The 14,161-nt window shown below is 36.1% G+C and overlaps 1 protein-coding gene across 1 annotated transcript in view; it reads left to right on the forward strand.

The window, feature by feature from the left end:
• Positions 1 to 14,161, forward strand: part of NBEA (neurobeachin) — a 515,614-nt gene that overhangs the window by 130,746 nt on the left and 370,707 nt on the right. Inside the window, exons 11-13 of the mRNA XM_009888422.1 lie at positions 3,320 to 3,428; positions 6,573 to 6,725; positions 7,514 to 7,682. Coding sequence (XP_009886724.1) covers positions 3,320 to 3,428; positions 6,573 to 6,725; positions 7,514 to 7,682 — 431 coding nt within the window. The remainder of the gene's footprint in view (positions 1 to 3,319; positions 3,429 to 6,572; positions 6,726 to 7,513; positions 7,683 to 14,161) is intronic.

Consider the following 14,161-nt stretch of genomic DNA (forward strand, 5'->3'; position numbering starts at 1 on the left):
TTGTTAACAGTTGGGTCTTTTTAGTCAGACTGAGTGCTCTCTAACATATAGTACATGGCAGATAACATATAAAAACAGTGGGGTTTGCAGCAGCTGTTATTTAGTGCAGTTTCATTCCCTCCTTCCTCCTCCAAAATAGGCGTTTCACCTGAAACACGTGTAAGCAAGATTTCTGGAAAAAAAAAAAAAATCAGACTAAGCATGCATTCTGTTTTCTGCCCGTCTCTTGATCATTATCTTCAGGTAGTAATAGCTTCAGGGCTGTCCATGCAGTGAGAATTTAAAAACGCTTCCGTTTGGATTTTAGGGTTGTTCTATCAGTTAAAATATTACAGATCTTTTAATTACTTAATTTCCTGCATAATGATGTGGACAAACCGCTAGTTACATTTAATTATGGTGCTAATTTTCGTCAATCCTGTGGTCCTATACAGTATTCACCTCAAACTTCATTGTGCCTCTATGTGAGCACCAGGTGGTTCTTCTTAACTGCTGCTATTTCTGGTACTTGGAATTTTTTATGTGCTCGAAGGTGTAAAGTGTAATGATGCATTCACGTGTGCTGTCCCAAGATTTGAATTACTATATACCACAGTCAACTCTATTATTTATGGTGGTAATCTCGGATAATGCAGAAGGATTAGAAGCTAGAGTTACTGCTTGCGGACCTGAGCTGACTCTGCAGAGCTGGCTTGTGGTGTCTTTATATGTCTGGTTCGATAGATGTTAAAACCGTTTCGGACTTAGGAAAAGGCATAACTCATTCACAAAAGTATTGGCTGAATTAATATGTTTTCCTGGAACTAGAAACATTGGCATTGCTTTGCGCTGACAGCTAAGGTAGCTCTTTGCAGAGCTAATGTGGGCAGGCAGGATTAATCAGGACAGCCGTACCCCACATAAAGACAGTTAATATCTAAAAAGTGATATTCGGGCTCTATTTGCATCTGAATTAATAAACTTTGTTGATTCAGCCTTTCTTGCATAGAACCAGCTTATATGTTTCTCTGTCTGTGGCATGGTTAAATATTAACTGGCCACTGATTATTTCTGAGTTGACTGGTGTGATTTATCTGCACTGAAAAAGAAGAAAGACAAAAATCTTTATTGTTAGGGTGTCAGTGTGTCTTGTAGCTTGTATTTGGAGTCCTGTCAGAATTTCTGACAATTGCATAGAAATTGTGTTAATATGAGATAAGAATAACTCCAGCCCATGAGTTTACATCTAAGTTCATAGAATGGACAAATAAACTGCAACACAAAGAAAAAAGCTTTTGATAAATCACTTATAGAATTGGAATTAGAACCTTTTAAACTTGTCTGGTGCCACGTTCAAGGTACAACAATCTTCTAAATCTTTTTAGTAGCATTTATTATTGTAATTTAGGTGCTAATCTGGCAAAGATGTATGCTGTTTCTTAACTTTATGCATAATGGGTTTTCCTCCTAAGTGATAAGGTTACTCATAAAGGATGATAGTAAGCACCATCTGTATGGAATTTTCTTTGACCTATTCCAATTTTATTTTTTTTTTAAGTTTCTAAATATAAATCTTCAGCCCTTTACATGAGCTTCTTATGGATTGTCATGTAGTAAAAATGATGAGTATCTTATTTTAGATGACAAATACAATAGAAACTTTCAGTCAGGGTAACAAAAAATTGATGCATATGACCTGGTTTGAAATTGATGTGACAGCTTGACAAGCTGTTTTAATAAATGCTTTGGAGTACTGTAAATGGATATTATCTGTGTTCTTTTACTGCTGGCACTCTGTGGAGCATTCTGTATGTGATTTTAGACTGATTATTGTGACCGTTCAACAATGAAGCAAGACAAGGCACTATTTCATGTTCACAGCATGTACTTTGCCTACACTGTGTACTTTTCGCATGGCAGCCTTGCTCACCAAATAGAATAAATCTTGTTTTCCTCAGCAAATTCATTATGTTTTGGTGCTGGCATGGATTAACCAATCTCAACATTTATTTCAAAGTAAAAGATTGTATTTGGAGAGCAAGAGAACTTTAGCTGACTACCTACTGTAAGTAAAGTTGAAATTTACAAAATGCAGGTGGAACATTTCTTTAATTCACTTTTTCATAGCTGCAAAAGCCACGGTTTTCACCCTTGCCTGTACCTACCACCTGTGTGAAAACCTTCATGGTTGAAGATATTTGTCAGTACATCTAGGAATTGTTATACCTATTTTATTTTTAGAAAAGGAATAGTGACTTTATGTATGCATCGTATATGCAGTAGAATGCATTCTGTCATCTACCTTTTCGATATATTTGACAAATAATTTTAGATATTTCCTTTCTGTCATAAATGTGGGTGTTTTTCCTTTCTCCCGGTGCTCTGGGATTTTCAGCAACAGATGAGCATATTTTTGTTTCCCTCTCACCACCACGAGAGTCAATTGTGATTTTTCTCCCACGATGCATTCATCTGCCATATGTTTCCTCGGCTGGTTTTTCTAACACAGTTTCACTTTCTTGCCAAGTCTGTCCCCTGAAGTCTTTCATATCTCTTCTGTTTCTAAACAGTAACCTTTTCTGGCCACTTTTTTCCCCTCCTGTGCTCCCTGAACACCTCACAGGTACTGCTGGGATGGGCTGCTGGGCGATTTCCTTGTGGCCTCTGGTAGTCCCCTGTGCTTTCCTAACTGGATGAAAGTGATTCTCAGCCTTTATTTTGTCGGGCCTAGATATTATTGACATGTTCGGTCTGGAGAAAGTATGAAGGAAGCTCTCCACCCTGGTGTTGTTCCACTGTGGTTTGTGGTGGGCATGGTTGCCCACGTGCATGTTCAGCCATTTTATGCCTCATTTCTGTGGTAGTAGTGACACTAGGGACTGAAAGTGTGGGATGATGATATTCCCAGTGGCTGCAAATTTTGCTTTTTAGTGTAGTCTGGATGGTAATTGGTTGACATGGCCCTTGCGTGCATCATTCTAGCACTGTCAGCTGGATCACACTCATCATCTCCTGCCTCTTCCAACTGCAAAACCTTTGGATAGACCTGCAAGTAGCAGGACTGGATATTTAGAACTTGAGATAGTCCTGGTCAAATCAGGAGAGCTGACAAAATGATTTTGCACTTCTTTTTGAATACGAACTCCCACTCCTACTGCGGTAATATGTGAACAATCGTTAGAGAAATTTGTCAGAAACAGTAAGATTTGTATTCTTTCAAAGAATTGTTTATCACTTTAAGCCTGTCTCTGTTCTCTTAATAGCTGGTAAATATTGAGAATGTAACAGATTGATTCTTCTACATTTGTAATCTGAAAAAATGCCTGTTTTTTACATGCAGTGCTACCCTATTGGCTTTCTTGGTTGAGCTTCTTAAGAGTTCAGTAGCCATGCAAGAACAAATGCTTGGTGGAAAAGGCTTTCTAGTCATTGGCTACCTCCTTGAAAAGGTATGTTTGGAGGTTTTTTTATCTTTGTTCTTAGTATTTCTACTGTCACTGTGGTATTTTCAATCATTTAGTTCAAAAGGACGGGTGGAATAAAATATGTATGTGATAGAAAATTTTTTTGAATTGTAATACTTAAAAGTTGTCTACAGGAGTCTCTTAATCTTTGCTATCTTCTTATATGTCAATATTCAAACAGTCAGTTTTCTGGAGTTGATCCTGTTTGTCTAATTTACGATTTTACTTTAGATCTGTTTGTGAATCACTTTAATGTATTTTCATTTGTGTTTCTCCACTCTCTGTCCCCCAAACTCTCATTTAGGAAAGTTATCTTGTGCCCAGTTTGTACAAGCGTATTGCAGACATGTCGTAATTTAGATCTATGTTAATAAAAATTAAGTTAATCCTCTGTGACTCAGTTCTGAAATTATTGAAATAGTTGCTCTCTGTTTTGAAGAAGAAAAACTGTAAAATAACTTCATTTCTGAAAGAAACAGTTGCAACGGCCATTCCCTTTACTTGCTTGTTTTCAGACATGATAAGCAGTTATCACAAAATTGAGGTTCAGTACAGATGCTTGTCTGAGAAACATTACCTGCCTCCTGGCCCAAAGCCCTCATGTTACTACGATTTAATGGAATCATAGAATCGTTATGTCTGGAAAAGACCTTTAAGATCATCAAGTCCAACCGTTATCTAACTCTACCGGGCCCACTTCTAAACCATATCCCTGAGCACCATATCTAGATGGCTTTTAAATACATCCAAGGATGGCGATTCAACCGCTTCCCTGGGCAGCCTGTTCCAGTCTTTGATAATGCTTTCAGTGTGGAAGTTTTTCCTAATGTCTAATCTAAACCTCCCCTGGGGCAACTTGAGGCCATTCCCTCTTGTCCTATCGGTTGTAACTTGTGAGAAGAGACCAATGCCCACCTCTCTACAACCTCCTTTCAGGTAGTTGTAGAGAGTGATAAGGTCTCCCCTCAGCCTCCTTTTCTTCAGACTAAACAACCCCAGTTCCCTCAGCCGCTCCTCATAAGACTTATTCTCAAGACCTTTCACCAGCTTTGTTGCCCTTCTACAGACCCTCTCCAGCACCTCAATGTCCTTCCTGTACTGCAGAGCCTAAAACTGAACACAGTACTCCAGGTGCGGCCTCACCAGTGCCGAGTACAGTGGGACAATCACTTCTCTAGCCCTGCTGGCTACACTGTTCCTGATGCAGAAATTTCAATAATCTGAAAACAAACTACTGTATTAAGAGAGTAATACTCTTATGGTTGAATCTCATGGCTCTGACATTCTTGCATGTCTGCTACTGTATTTTTTGTTCACATAAGCTCAGTATAACAATCAATTGAGAAGAAGTTATGACCAGAGCTTTCTGTTGTCTGATGGTGAAATGAAATAACCATAATCTTACCTTTAAAAATGTACTGAATTTTGAAGAAGAATGATAAATAATTTCTCTCATTCTGCTCCCTATGCTACTTCCAGCAGGCAAATACCTTCTTATGGTGGAAAGATTTTACCTTCACTGAACTAATACCTAAAAGCAGATTATTTTCTAAGCTCCTGTGTTTTCTGGACTAAGCTATTGTGATTTAGAATGTTGAAGAACTAGTCTAAGGTGTATTTATTTTCCAGTGGTAGGTTTTCTTGTGACATATGCGCTGGCACAGGCTGCCCAGGGAGGTTGTGGAGTCTCCCACTCCGGAGACATTCAAAACCCGCCTGGACGCCGTCCTGTGCAACCTGCTGTAGGTGACCCTGCTCTGGTTGGGGGGTTGGACTAGATGACCTCCAGAGGTCCCCTGACCATTGTGTGATTCTGTGAATTTACAAAGCTGTTAGTTCCAGTTTTGTAAGCCATATACAGTCAGGCTAGTGAGTCCTCATGGAGTCCCTTTCTCTTGAACAGAGCACTATGGTTTACACACATTGAATGCATCGATTTAGAATGTTGTACATGAATTTTTTTGAAAAGAAGTTTGCATACTATTCTAATTAACACCTGCTACAATCATTAAATTCAGGGTATGTGAATATTTAAAGGATTTTGATTGATTTCTGTCACAACATATTTTTTACAGCATATGCTGTTTTCTAGGGGGGGCTATGCTATATTCTCCTTAGCTGTAGTTTTTCAAAATTATATATTTTATTTTTTCAGTATATGCTTGTATTCAGTTGGCACACATGACAGGAAAAAATCCTTTTGTTTCCTAGCCAGGCTCAATTTTATGATTTGTAAATTATCTGTTGTTCATTTGCATGTGATCAAATACTTCAGAGAGGACAGAAAGCTTTTTTTTTTTTTTCCTCTGGCTTGAACATCAAAATAACATTTCTGTTCTTATTAGTTGCAGACTATTTATTGTGAATTATGACATACAAGCCAAAGGAAACAGCATCTAGGCTGAACTTGTATTACTGACAAATGGACTTCACTTCTAAAAATAACAAATCTGCGTGTTCCCAGACTTTACTTACAGTTCCTTTTGTTAACTTAGTATGTAAAGAATTTGTGAAAGTCCACATGCCATATTACTGCAGAGGAGCAGATCTCAACAGTGATTTTATAGAATGTGCTATGAAACTGCAGGACTTCCTTGAAATTTGAGGAAACCATGAACTCAAATCCTTCAAATACCTATTTATGTTTAAGAAACAAAAGCAAGTCTACCCATAATGCCTGTTTACATACTGAGAAACTCAATTTCAGGAAGACACATAATTAAATGAAGAAGAGTTAAGGACTTCAGGCAAAGTTCTCAAGGCACTGTGCTGTAAAATGTAAAATCCTGACTGGATTATAATAAAACAAAACAAAACAAAAGCAAAGCCACACACACACACAAAAAAAAACCTAACAAAAAAAAAGAAAGGTTCTAATCTCAGTTATTTATGAGTATTTTTAATCTGTTAAATGTAGCCATTAGAAAGACCATGAATATTATTAGAAAGTGTAAGTTGCTGATATTTTTTCTTAACTTTCCTTTCATATTCAATGACATAAAAACATATAAGGTTGAACGAATTTAGTAAAGGTGAGCCTGATGAAATATCACTTCATATTTCTGCTGTAAGTATAGTAAGGAAGCAAGTTTTCCTTTATATTTGTTCTTTCTGATTATTTTTCCCTAGTCATCTAGGGTTCATATAACCAGAGCAGTTCTGGAACAATTTTTGTCATTTGCGAAATATTTGGATGGATTGTCTCATGGAGCACCTCTACTGAAGCAATTATGTGATCACATCCTTTTTAATCCTGCTATCTGGATACACACCCCTGCAAAGGTAATTGTATACTTGAAATATGTTATGACGCACCTACAAGTATTCTTTTATATCATGGTGCTTAGGTTTTTAGGTTTTTTTATTTTAAAACATGGTAATAACAAAGATTTTTTAGATCATGAAGTCTATACCCTGCTTAACTGTATTTTCCAATGTCTTTGGAAAAAGTTTGTAAAAGTCGTTACATTTTTCTAAGATTCTGGCTAATTCATAGCCTAAGATTCTGGATAATTCTATCAAAAGACTGTTTCGAGTAACCCAGTCCCCTTTTCACTGGCTGTGTTACATTATTTCCCTGAAGATTATGCATAAAAGTATGTATTTTAAATTGTAAGTAAAAGGCAAGATATCTTTTTTTACACATTCACAAAAACTTTCATTTTAAATTATGTATTTTGTCTTGATAAAAACTATAAAAGGTTATCATTCATCTCTGGTGATAATGAATTACTTGTTTTGCTAAATAATCACAATTGAAGAGTGTGGATCAAAGTGAAAAGTGGCATGGTACTAAAGTCTGATAAGATATACTTTTATTATAAAAAGCCAAAATAGAAAACAAACCAGTACTCTTATCGTGACATAAATCATAGATTCAAAGAAAATTTAGATTGGAAGGGACATCTGGAGGTCATTCCAGGCATCAGTCCAGTCCCAGCCCTAAGTAAAGTTGTTTCATTATTTTTTTAGTTTTTTATATCATATCCAAAGTAAATCCTAAAAAACCCTAAAATTAAGCTTATTAATATATAACTTACATTTATGTCGATAACTATTTCATTCTTCAGGTGCAGCTGTCTTTGTACACCTACTTGTCAGCTGAATTCATTGGAACTGCTACGATCTATAACACTATACGCAGAGTAGGAACAGTACTGCAGTTAATGCACACACTTAAATACTACTACTGGGTGGTGAATCCTGCTGATAGCAGTGGCATTACTCCTAAAGGATTAGGTAAGTACAATACATAAGAAAGAAAATGTAAGGATTTCCTGTGTAGGAAGATTTATGTAAATGTGTGAAAGCTCCTTGGATCTGTAGACAAAGGAGGTAATGGCAATAATCAGTCCCAGTGGTCAACAGCGGAGGGAATATGCAAGTAATTTTGGTGTGTCATACACCTCTGGTGATAATTCCTTACGTCTGTATGTATTCCCAGAAGAGTCCAACTCTTGCATAGCATATACTTATGTGGGCATACTTTAGGAAACATGCTAAAATCACTGAATTTTCATCTTCTGTAACAGAGAGGAAATGTTAAGTGTATTTCGTATGCCAAAGAAACCTTTGTGGGGTTTGAATGATTGGTAGTCCTAAGTGACATTGAAAACAAAGTGGAAACTTACAGTTGTCACTGCTGAGATCTCTCCAGTTTATTATTTTTTTTTCTCTACCCTTATAAAATAGAGATTGATTTAACTTCGCTTACAGTCATGTGCTTAGCTTAGCTCAGGAAGCATTGAATGGCAGCAACAATAAAATACAGTAGTAATACATACAGGATAAACATCGCATGTAACAGATGTGTATTAACCAGACCATCAAATCATTCTAATCCTATACAGTCCAGCTGTAATGTCATTACATTTAGCTGACTACTTGTGTAAAGCAGGGAGGATTTGGCTGAAAGTCTCTTAAAAATTAATTGGCATAGGAGAACTTATTAATTATCTTTATTCCGTAACTATTACTGTCATGCTGACAAATTGAATAATTGGGGTGTGTTTTAGTGCTGTCACATATCCAAATATTTAAGAATGTGACATATGGAAGTTATTGGATAATTTTTCATTTGTTAGTGAGCTGTATGCATAGGGTTTTTCTTCAATATTTTTTTTTAATAATTAAAAATGGAAGGAACAATGCTTATCCTAGATTAGGTATCCTAATAGGCAGTGAAGTTGTAATTGTTGAGGCTCAGAGGAAGAGCTGCTGTTGGAGTTGGGACCTCATTTGTAGTTCTCTACTAGTATGATATTAAACAAGTTATATTCCTCATAAAATTATTAAGATTTGCTTTAAAGATACCTAACAAAAACACACTGTGTTTCTGTTCTCTGTTCATTTGAATGAAAAGTTTGTAATACTGATTATGAAAATTAACTGTGGTGGTTACTTAATTCGCGTGGAATTTTTGTCGGTGATAAAATACATTTTCCATTTACACTGATTCTGGATTCTCATTGCCAAAATTGAATTAAGTTCATTTTTGGTACCTACAATGAATGTGTCTCCATCTGAGTGAGTTCAATGTCTGCTGATTATAGACAGTGGAACGCAGGAGTCAGTTGCCTGAATATGGGTTTCTACCAACATTTTAGTTTCTGTGGGGCATCCCACCTGCCTTTCAGAAGGATGCAGGTGTCCTGTGCATCCTTTGTCAAACATGCTTGTTCTGCGTAGATATTTTGGATACCTTGTGGCATGTCAAATCACACTGAAAAGGTGTTGCAGATGGAGTGATGCACTTCACTCAGAGAGAAGCAGCAATATATTTATTGATATAAACCATGTATTTAACAAAGTTTGATGGTAAATGCAACAGTGTTTTAACAAAATTTGAGACAGCAAGGCACAGTTGGTTATTTACTGCATACGGGACAGGGTTAGACAGAACTGTCAGGGAGACCCTCCCATTGAGTCATGAGGTTTCAGCGAGGACTCCCTTGCTTTCTAAACTCCTTTTCAGAGGGGAGTCTAGGTGCAGCTTGATCCAAACCTAGTCCCAGACTTGGTCAACGGTTTATGTCTAAAGGATTATATATGCACATTTAATCCTTTATACCACTTAGCTAAGATTTCAAAGTTTAGCGTGCTGTTAGTCACTTACTGAGGATCCATCATGGCAAGGAATCTGAACCTCGAGTAACATTGAGCAGCGTTCGTACTCAGGGGAAGATCCTGGCGTGCAGCCCACTGCCATTCAGGAGAGCTCAAAGGGCTCTTGGGCTGTTCAGTGTTTATGGAGGTAAAATGACTGACCTATACTCATATTTGCATATTGACCACAGTACCAGCATTGCTCAAGTTAGCCCCTTGGCTACTGTGTTGTTATCTGTCTCCCCGAAACCATGTTGAGCTCAGATGCCACCATCACGACTACATGCACTCGTTATGACCACCACAGGTGGTTATTGCTTGGGTAGGGTTACAGGAGATAAAGATCGGGGAGGGGGGGGAAACACACTGTCACAGAAGTATGTTTGGGAAGCTGTGTCCTACCTCTAGTCAGCAGAGCCTTGAGAACTCTTCAGTTTGAAAGGTCTTGCTTTCTAGACTCCATTGACTATATTGATTAGAACTCCATTGACTTCTGTGACAGGTTAGAAGCTGATCTCACCTGTTGGCAACTACACTGTAGATGTTTGAAATTAGAGTGAGCTGAATCCTACTCTGGGACTGACTTTATCCAGCTTCATTTCACTACGCTGTTGTGCTGCGTAGGTAGTTTTACCATTACATGAGTTAACCATATCTGAGCTCAGTGAGGAATTAGGGTGTTAAAAACGCAGCTGATGAGCTTATAATATGTACATTTGTGACTGTTGAATGACCACCTGTTGGGAGGTAAAGTTTCCAGGTGTCAACCATATTTACAACTAGACAGAGAGACCTGGAAAATTGCCCAATTGATTTGAGACAGTAAGTATTGTCTACTTGTTATTGCTGTAATTCCTTTTGGGTTTTGTTTTTCTTCAGTTGTTTTGGTTGGTTGGTTGGTTGTTGGTTTTTTTTTTAATTAAAGAATTCCTGTATTTCTGTGTCATGATACTAGTACCTAACAACACTTTGAAAATGTATTGCATATTACAGACTTCCCTCTGGCTAGGCTTGCTCTTTTGTGGAAACAGTGTTACATTTCTTTCTGTGGGAGACACGGATTGCTTTTATCTTGCCCAGATCTGCCTCTCTGCAGTTAGCTGGGTTTTCGGGGTATTTGTATGTATAATTCCAGTTGAATAACTACAAAAAAATATATAATATATTCATCAAAATCTGAACAGAAGGCATGGGGTACACAAGGATACAAAATTAGCGATGATGATAAATGAATCAGTTAGCTTTGAATTAGCATACATGTGGCTGTTTTACTTCCCCACCTTTTCTTTCATTCTTAACGGATTTAAGGATATAGTACATTCTCTTCTTATTTCTGTCAATTTCAGAAAATATTCTGTTTTTCTCATGAAGGCAATCAGGTAGGGCCCTGAAAGGCAATCAGAGAGTGTAAATTACTGGTTGGTTGGTGCAGCAGTATGACAAAAAAATCACAATTACTAGGGCCTTCCTACAGTAGTTGGGAAGGCGTTTGACAAACTGTGAGGCAATGCCCATTTGCAAAATACATATTATTATCCGCTATATCTGCATTTTCTCTTTTTTTTTCTTCAGTTAGATTTATAGATAAACTTGTTCTTTATTGTCTTCCTTCCTCCCAATTGCTGAGACTGCAGAAAGTTGCATGTAATTGATATAATTATAAGAAAGTATTTTGTAGTACTCTCTTTCCTGTCGGTAAAAATGGCTTTCCTTGTGTTGAATTGAAGAATGTCGCTTTATCAGGGAGGAAGATCAGTGACATAGCAATGGATGTGCAAATCCAGCACAGCTATGAAATTTCCTCCATGCGTATCAGCGCTACGAGGTTTTTTGCTATTATTTCACAGGTAGCTTCTGCTTCTGACTAATACTGCTGTAATAACTGTGGTGATTTGCCAGCAAATGACTGTGGAAATATAGTAATTGCTTGCTAAATTTGATTTCGTACTAACTTAATTTCTTTTTTTTTTTTTTTAATAAAATTCACATTAATTACTCTCAATTGATAAAATTCCTGAAAACTTTTCAAAATGTTTAATCACCTGAATATTACATCGCTTTTCTCCACCAGCGGCTCTTTCTTTTAACATTAAGTGCAATCTGCCAGTGTGATATGCAGGTCTGGCTGATTCAGGCTTATAGTCTTAGAATAGTATAAGTAGCTATAGTTAATATACTTAATACTTTTTTCTTTCCACTTCTTTTCAGCAACTCATAACTTTACCAATCCTAATATTTTAAAAAAAGTTAACTATTTCAGAATTTTGGTTTTGTGTCGATTTTTATTAGCCTATGTGCAGCCACTACTTCCACATGTAGCTGACAAGTTTATGATTTGTTAAAATGTAGAATAATGTGTAAAAAGAAGTTTGTAAAAGTAAAAAACTTATACCATAAAAATGCAATTATATGAATGTTAGAGTTGCTGCATTTTAAGTAGTATTTGATATTTCAAAATGAAAGAACAGGACCAATTGTCTATGAGCAGTAATTTTATTGTAAGAAAGGGAAAAATGTCATAATGAGAGAAAATGGCATATCATATTCCCTTATCAGAGGCAACTGAAACTCTAAGCTAACTTGACATCAGACTTTTCAGATCTGAAGAAAACTTTAATGGAAATCTTGCCAATATTTGAAATTTGGCTTTGTGTTATAGTGCCTTCAAATAATTTTCTGTCATACTGGAAACTAAGTTTATTCTTGCAGACATTTTAGTAGTGTGACTCTTTCTTGTCATGTGGGCATATCATTTTTTATGAAGAGATACTGAAACACTTTCCAATATTAGTAGTTTGATTTGCTATTACTTGAAGACAGTTGATCTGGTTCAAGGTTTCATTGCCTTCCCTTGTCTTATTAAAGCACAAAAGTGGGTTTCTGTACTGACAGTTTAGTATACCTTGTTTAGAGCCGAAGTGGCTCAATATTGAAGCTTCCCATTTGTCTAACGCTGTTTCCTTAAAAAATGAAAGTTTCCCCCTTGCTACTTCTGGTATTCAGCTTATAAAATAAGAGGTGTACATAGAATCATAGAATGGTTTAGGTTGGAAAGGACCTTAAAGATCATCGAGTTTCAACATGTTTTGAATTATTTAAAAGGCTCTAATATTTATTTCAAATTTGGGTTTGTATCTTCTTTTTCATTAGGGCTTTCCTGTTTCAAGCTTGTATTTCTTCTTGAATTCAGTGTATTAAATTCGTATTGTTTTGTTTCCTTCTGAAGTATTAGAAACACTTTTTCAAAATGTGTACTTATCAGCTTGCTTGGTAATTATTCTTAGCAGATTTTACATTTTAGATATAGATCTACATAGTGGAGGCAAGTTTTCTGTTTAAAATTATGAGGTTTAGTTTGTTTTTCTTGTGTTGCGTTTGTATGGTTTTTAAATTAAATTACCTGTTATAAATAGGTGGCAGGAAAAAGTGACTTGTGTTTTATTAAGACTGTATTAAAAGTAAGCTTGTGAAATAATTCTCATGTCAGGTAGAGCAGAAAAAGTCGAACCAATTTCCACAGGAAAGAATCCCTTAACTTTATTATATTTTATTTTACCCTTGAAATATGGTTGTAGCTATTCTCTTGATTTGCCACATGAATGCTTTTAGCATTTTGTTAAATCATACAGAATAAGATGTGAAGGTGGGAGATCAGAGGGCTGCCCAAGAGTTGCAGCATCTAAAGACACAGTGAAGCAGGCAATTGAGTAAAAATTATTTATAATTATATTACTTCTTTCCATAATTATTTTCTTTTGTGAGTTTTTGGGACGAATAAGAGGATAAGTGGGGAGAGATTTAACTTTTTGTCTTGCTATGATAGATGGTGCATTTCAGTGATAATATTACAAGCTGCCAGAGAGATCTTAACGTTATGTTACTAGTCTTAGTTCTTCTTTGATGTTTCATCTTTTCAAAATATATACTAGACTGATATTTAAATAAAAGCCAAGCTGTGATTGTCTTTCAGAAGGGGAAAAACAGGCATATTTTTAATGTAAAAGCAACAGAGCAAAATGTAAATACACTTTTTATTTATTCTCATCTTTGGATGCCTAGTAACTGTTGGATAGTTTAATTTCTTTATTAACACTTTTTCAAGAAAAATAAAACATTTATGCATTTTAAAAAATTTGTCTATGCAGCTGCTTTCATTTGATGTACAATTTCTATAAGTTTAAGAAAGAACTTACTAGAGCCCACCAGGATATATATGTCTTGAAAAATATCCATTGGAATTACTTACCAACTGCAAGGCATTCTCTGAAAATACTGATGGACCAACAGTGGTGCAGTAATGCAAAAGCATAAAATTAAGGCGATAACAGAAATATAAATTAAATATTGTGGAGTTTTTTTCCTAGGAAAAAATAACTTAGGATACCCAGTGTTAACAACTTTCAGAAATGTATTGTGCTAAACTGTAATTTTGGACCCGGTTGCAGACCATCCCTATGAAATATTTGCAATTTCATTGCTGTATGACAAATGTGCATTTAAGTTCCAGAATACTGAGTAATGTAGTTCATTCTTGAACCAAGCATTTCTTCTTCTCTACTAGTGTTTTCTGTGTGCTCCCTAACTCTTACTCTGACCTTTATGAGCAGCATCTT

Source organism: Charadrius vociferus, unplaced genomic scaffold (assembly GCF_000708025.1).
Source record: "Charadrius vociferus isolate BGI_N301 unplaced genomic scaffold, ASM70802v2 scaffold16, whole genome shotgun sequence".
Lineage (NCBI taxonomy): Eukaryota > Metazoa > Chordata > Aves > Charadriiformes > Charadriidae > Charadrius > Charadrius vociferus.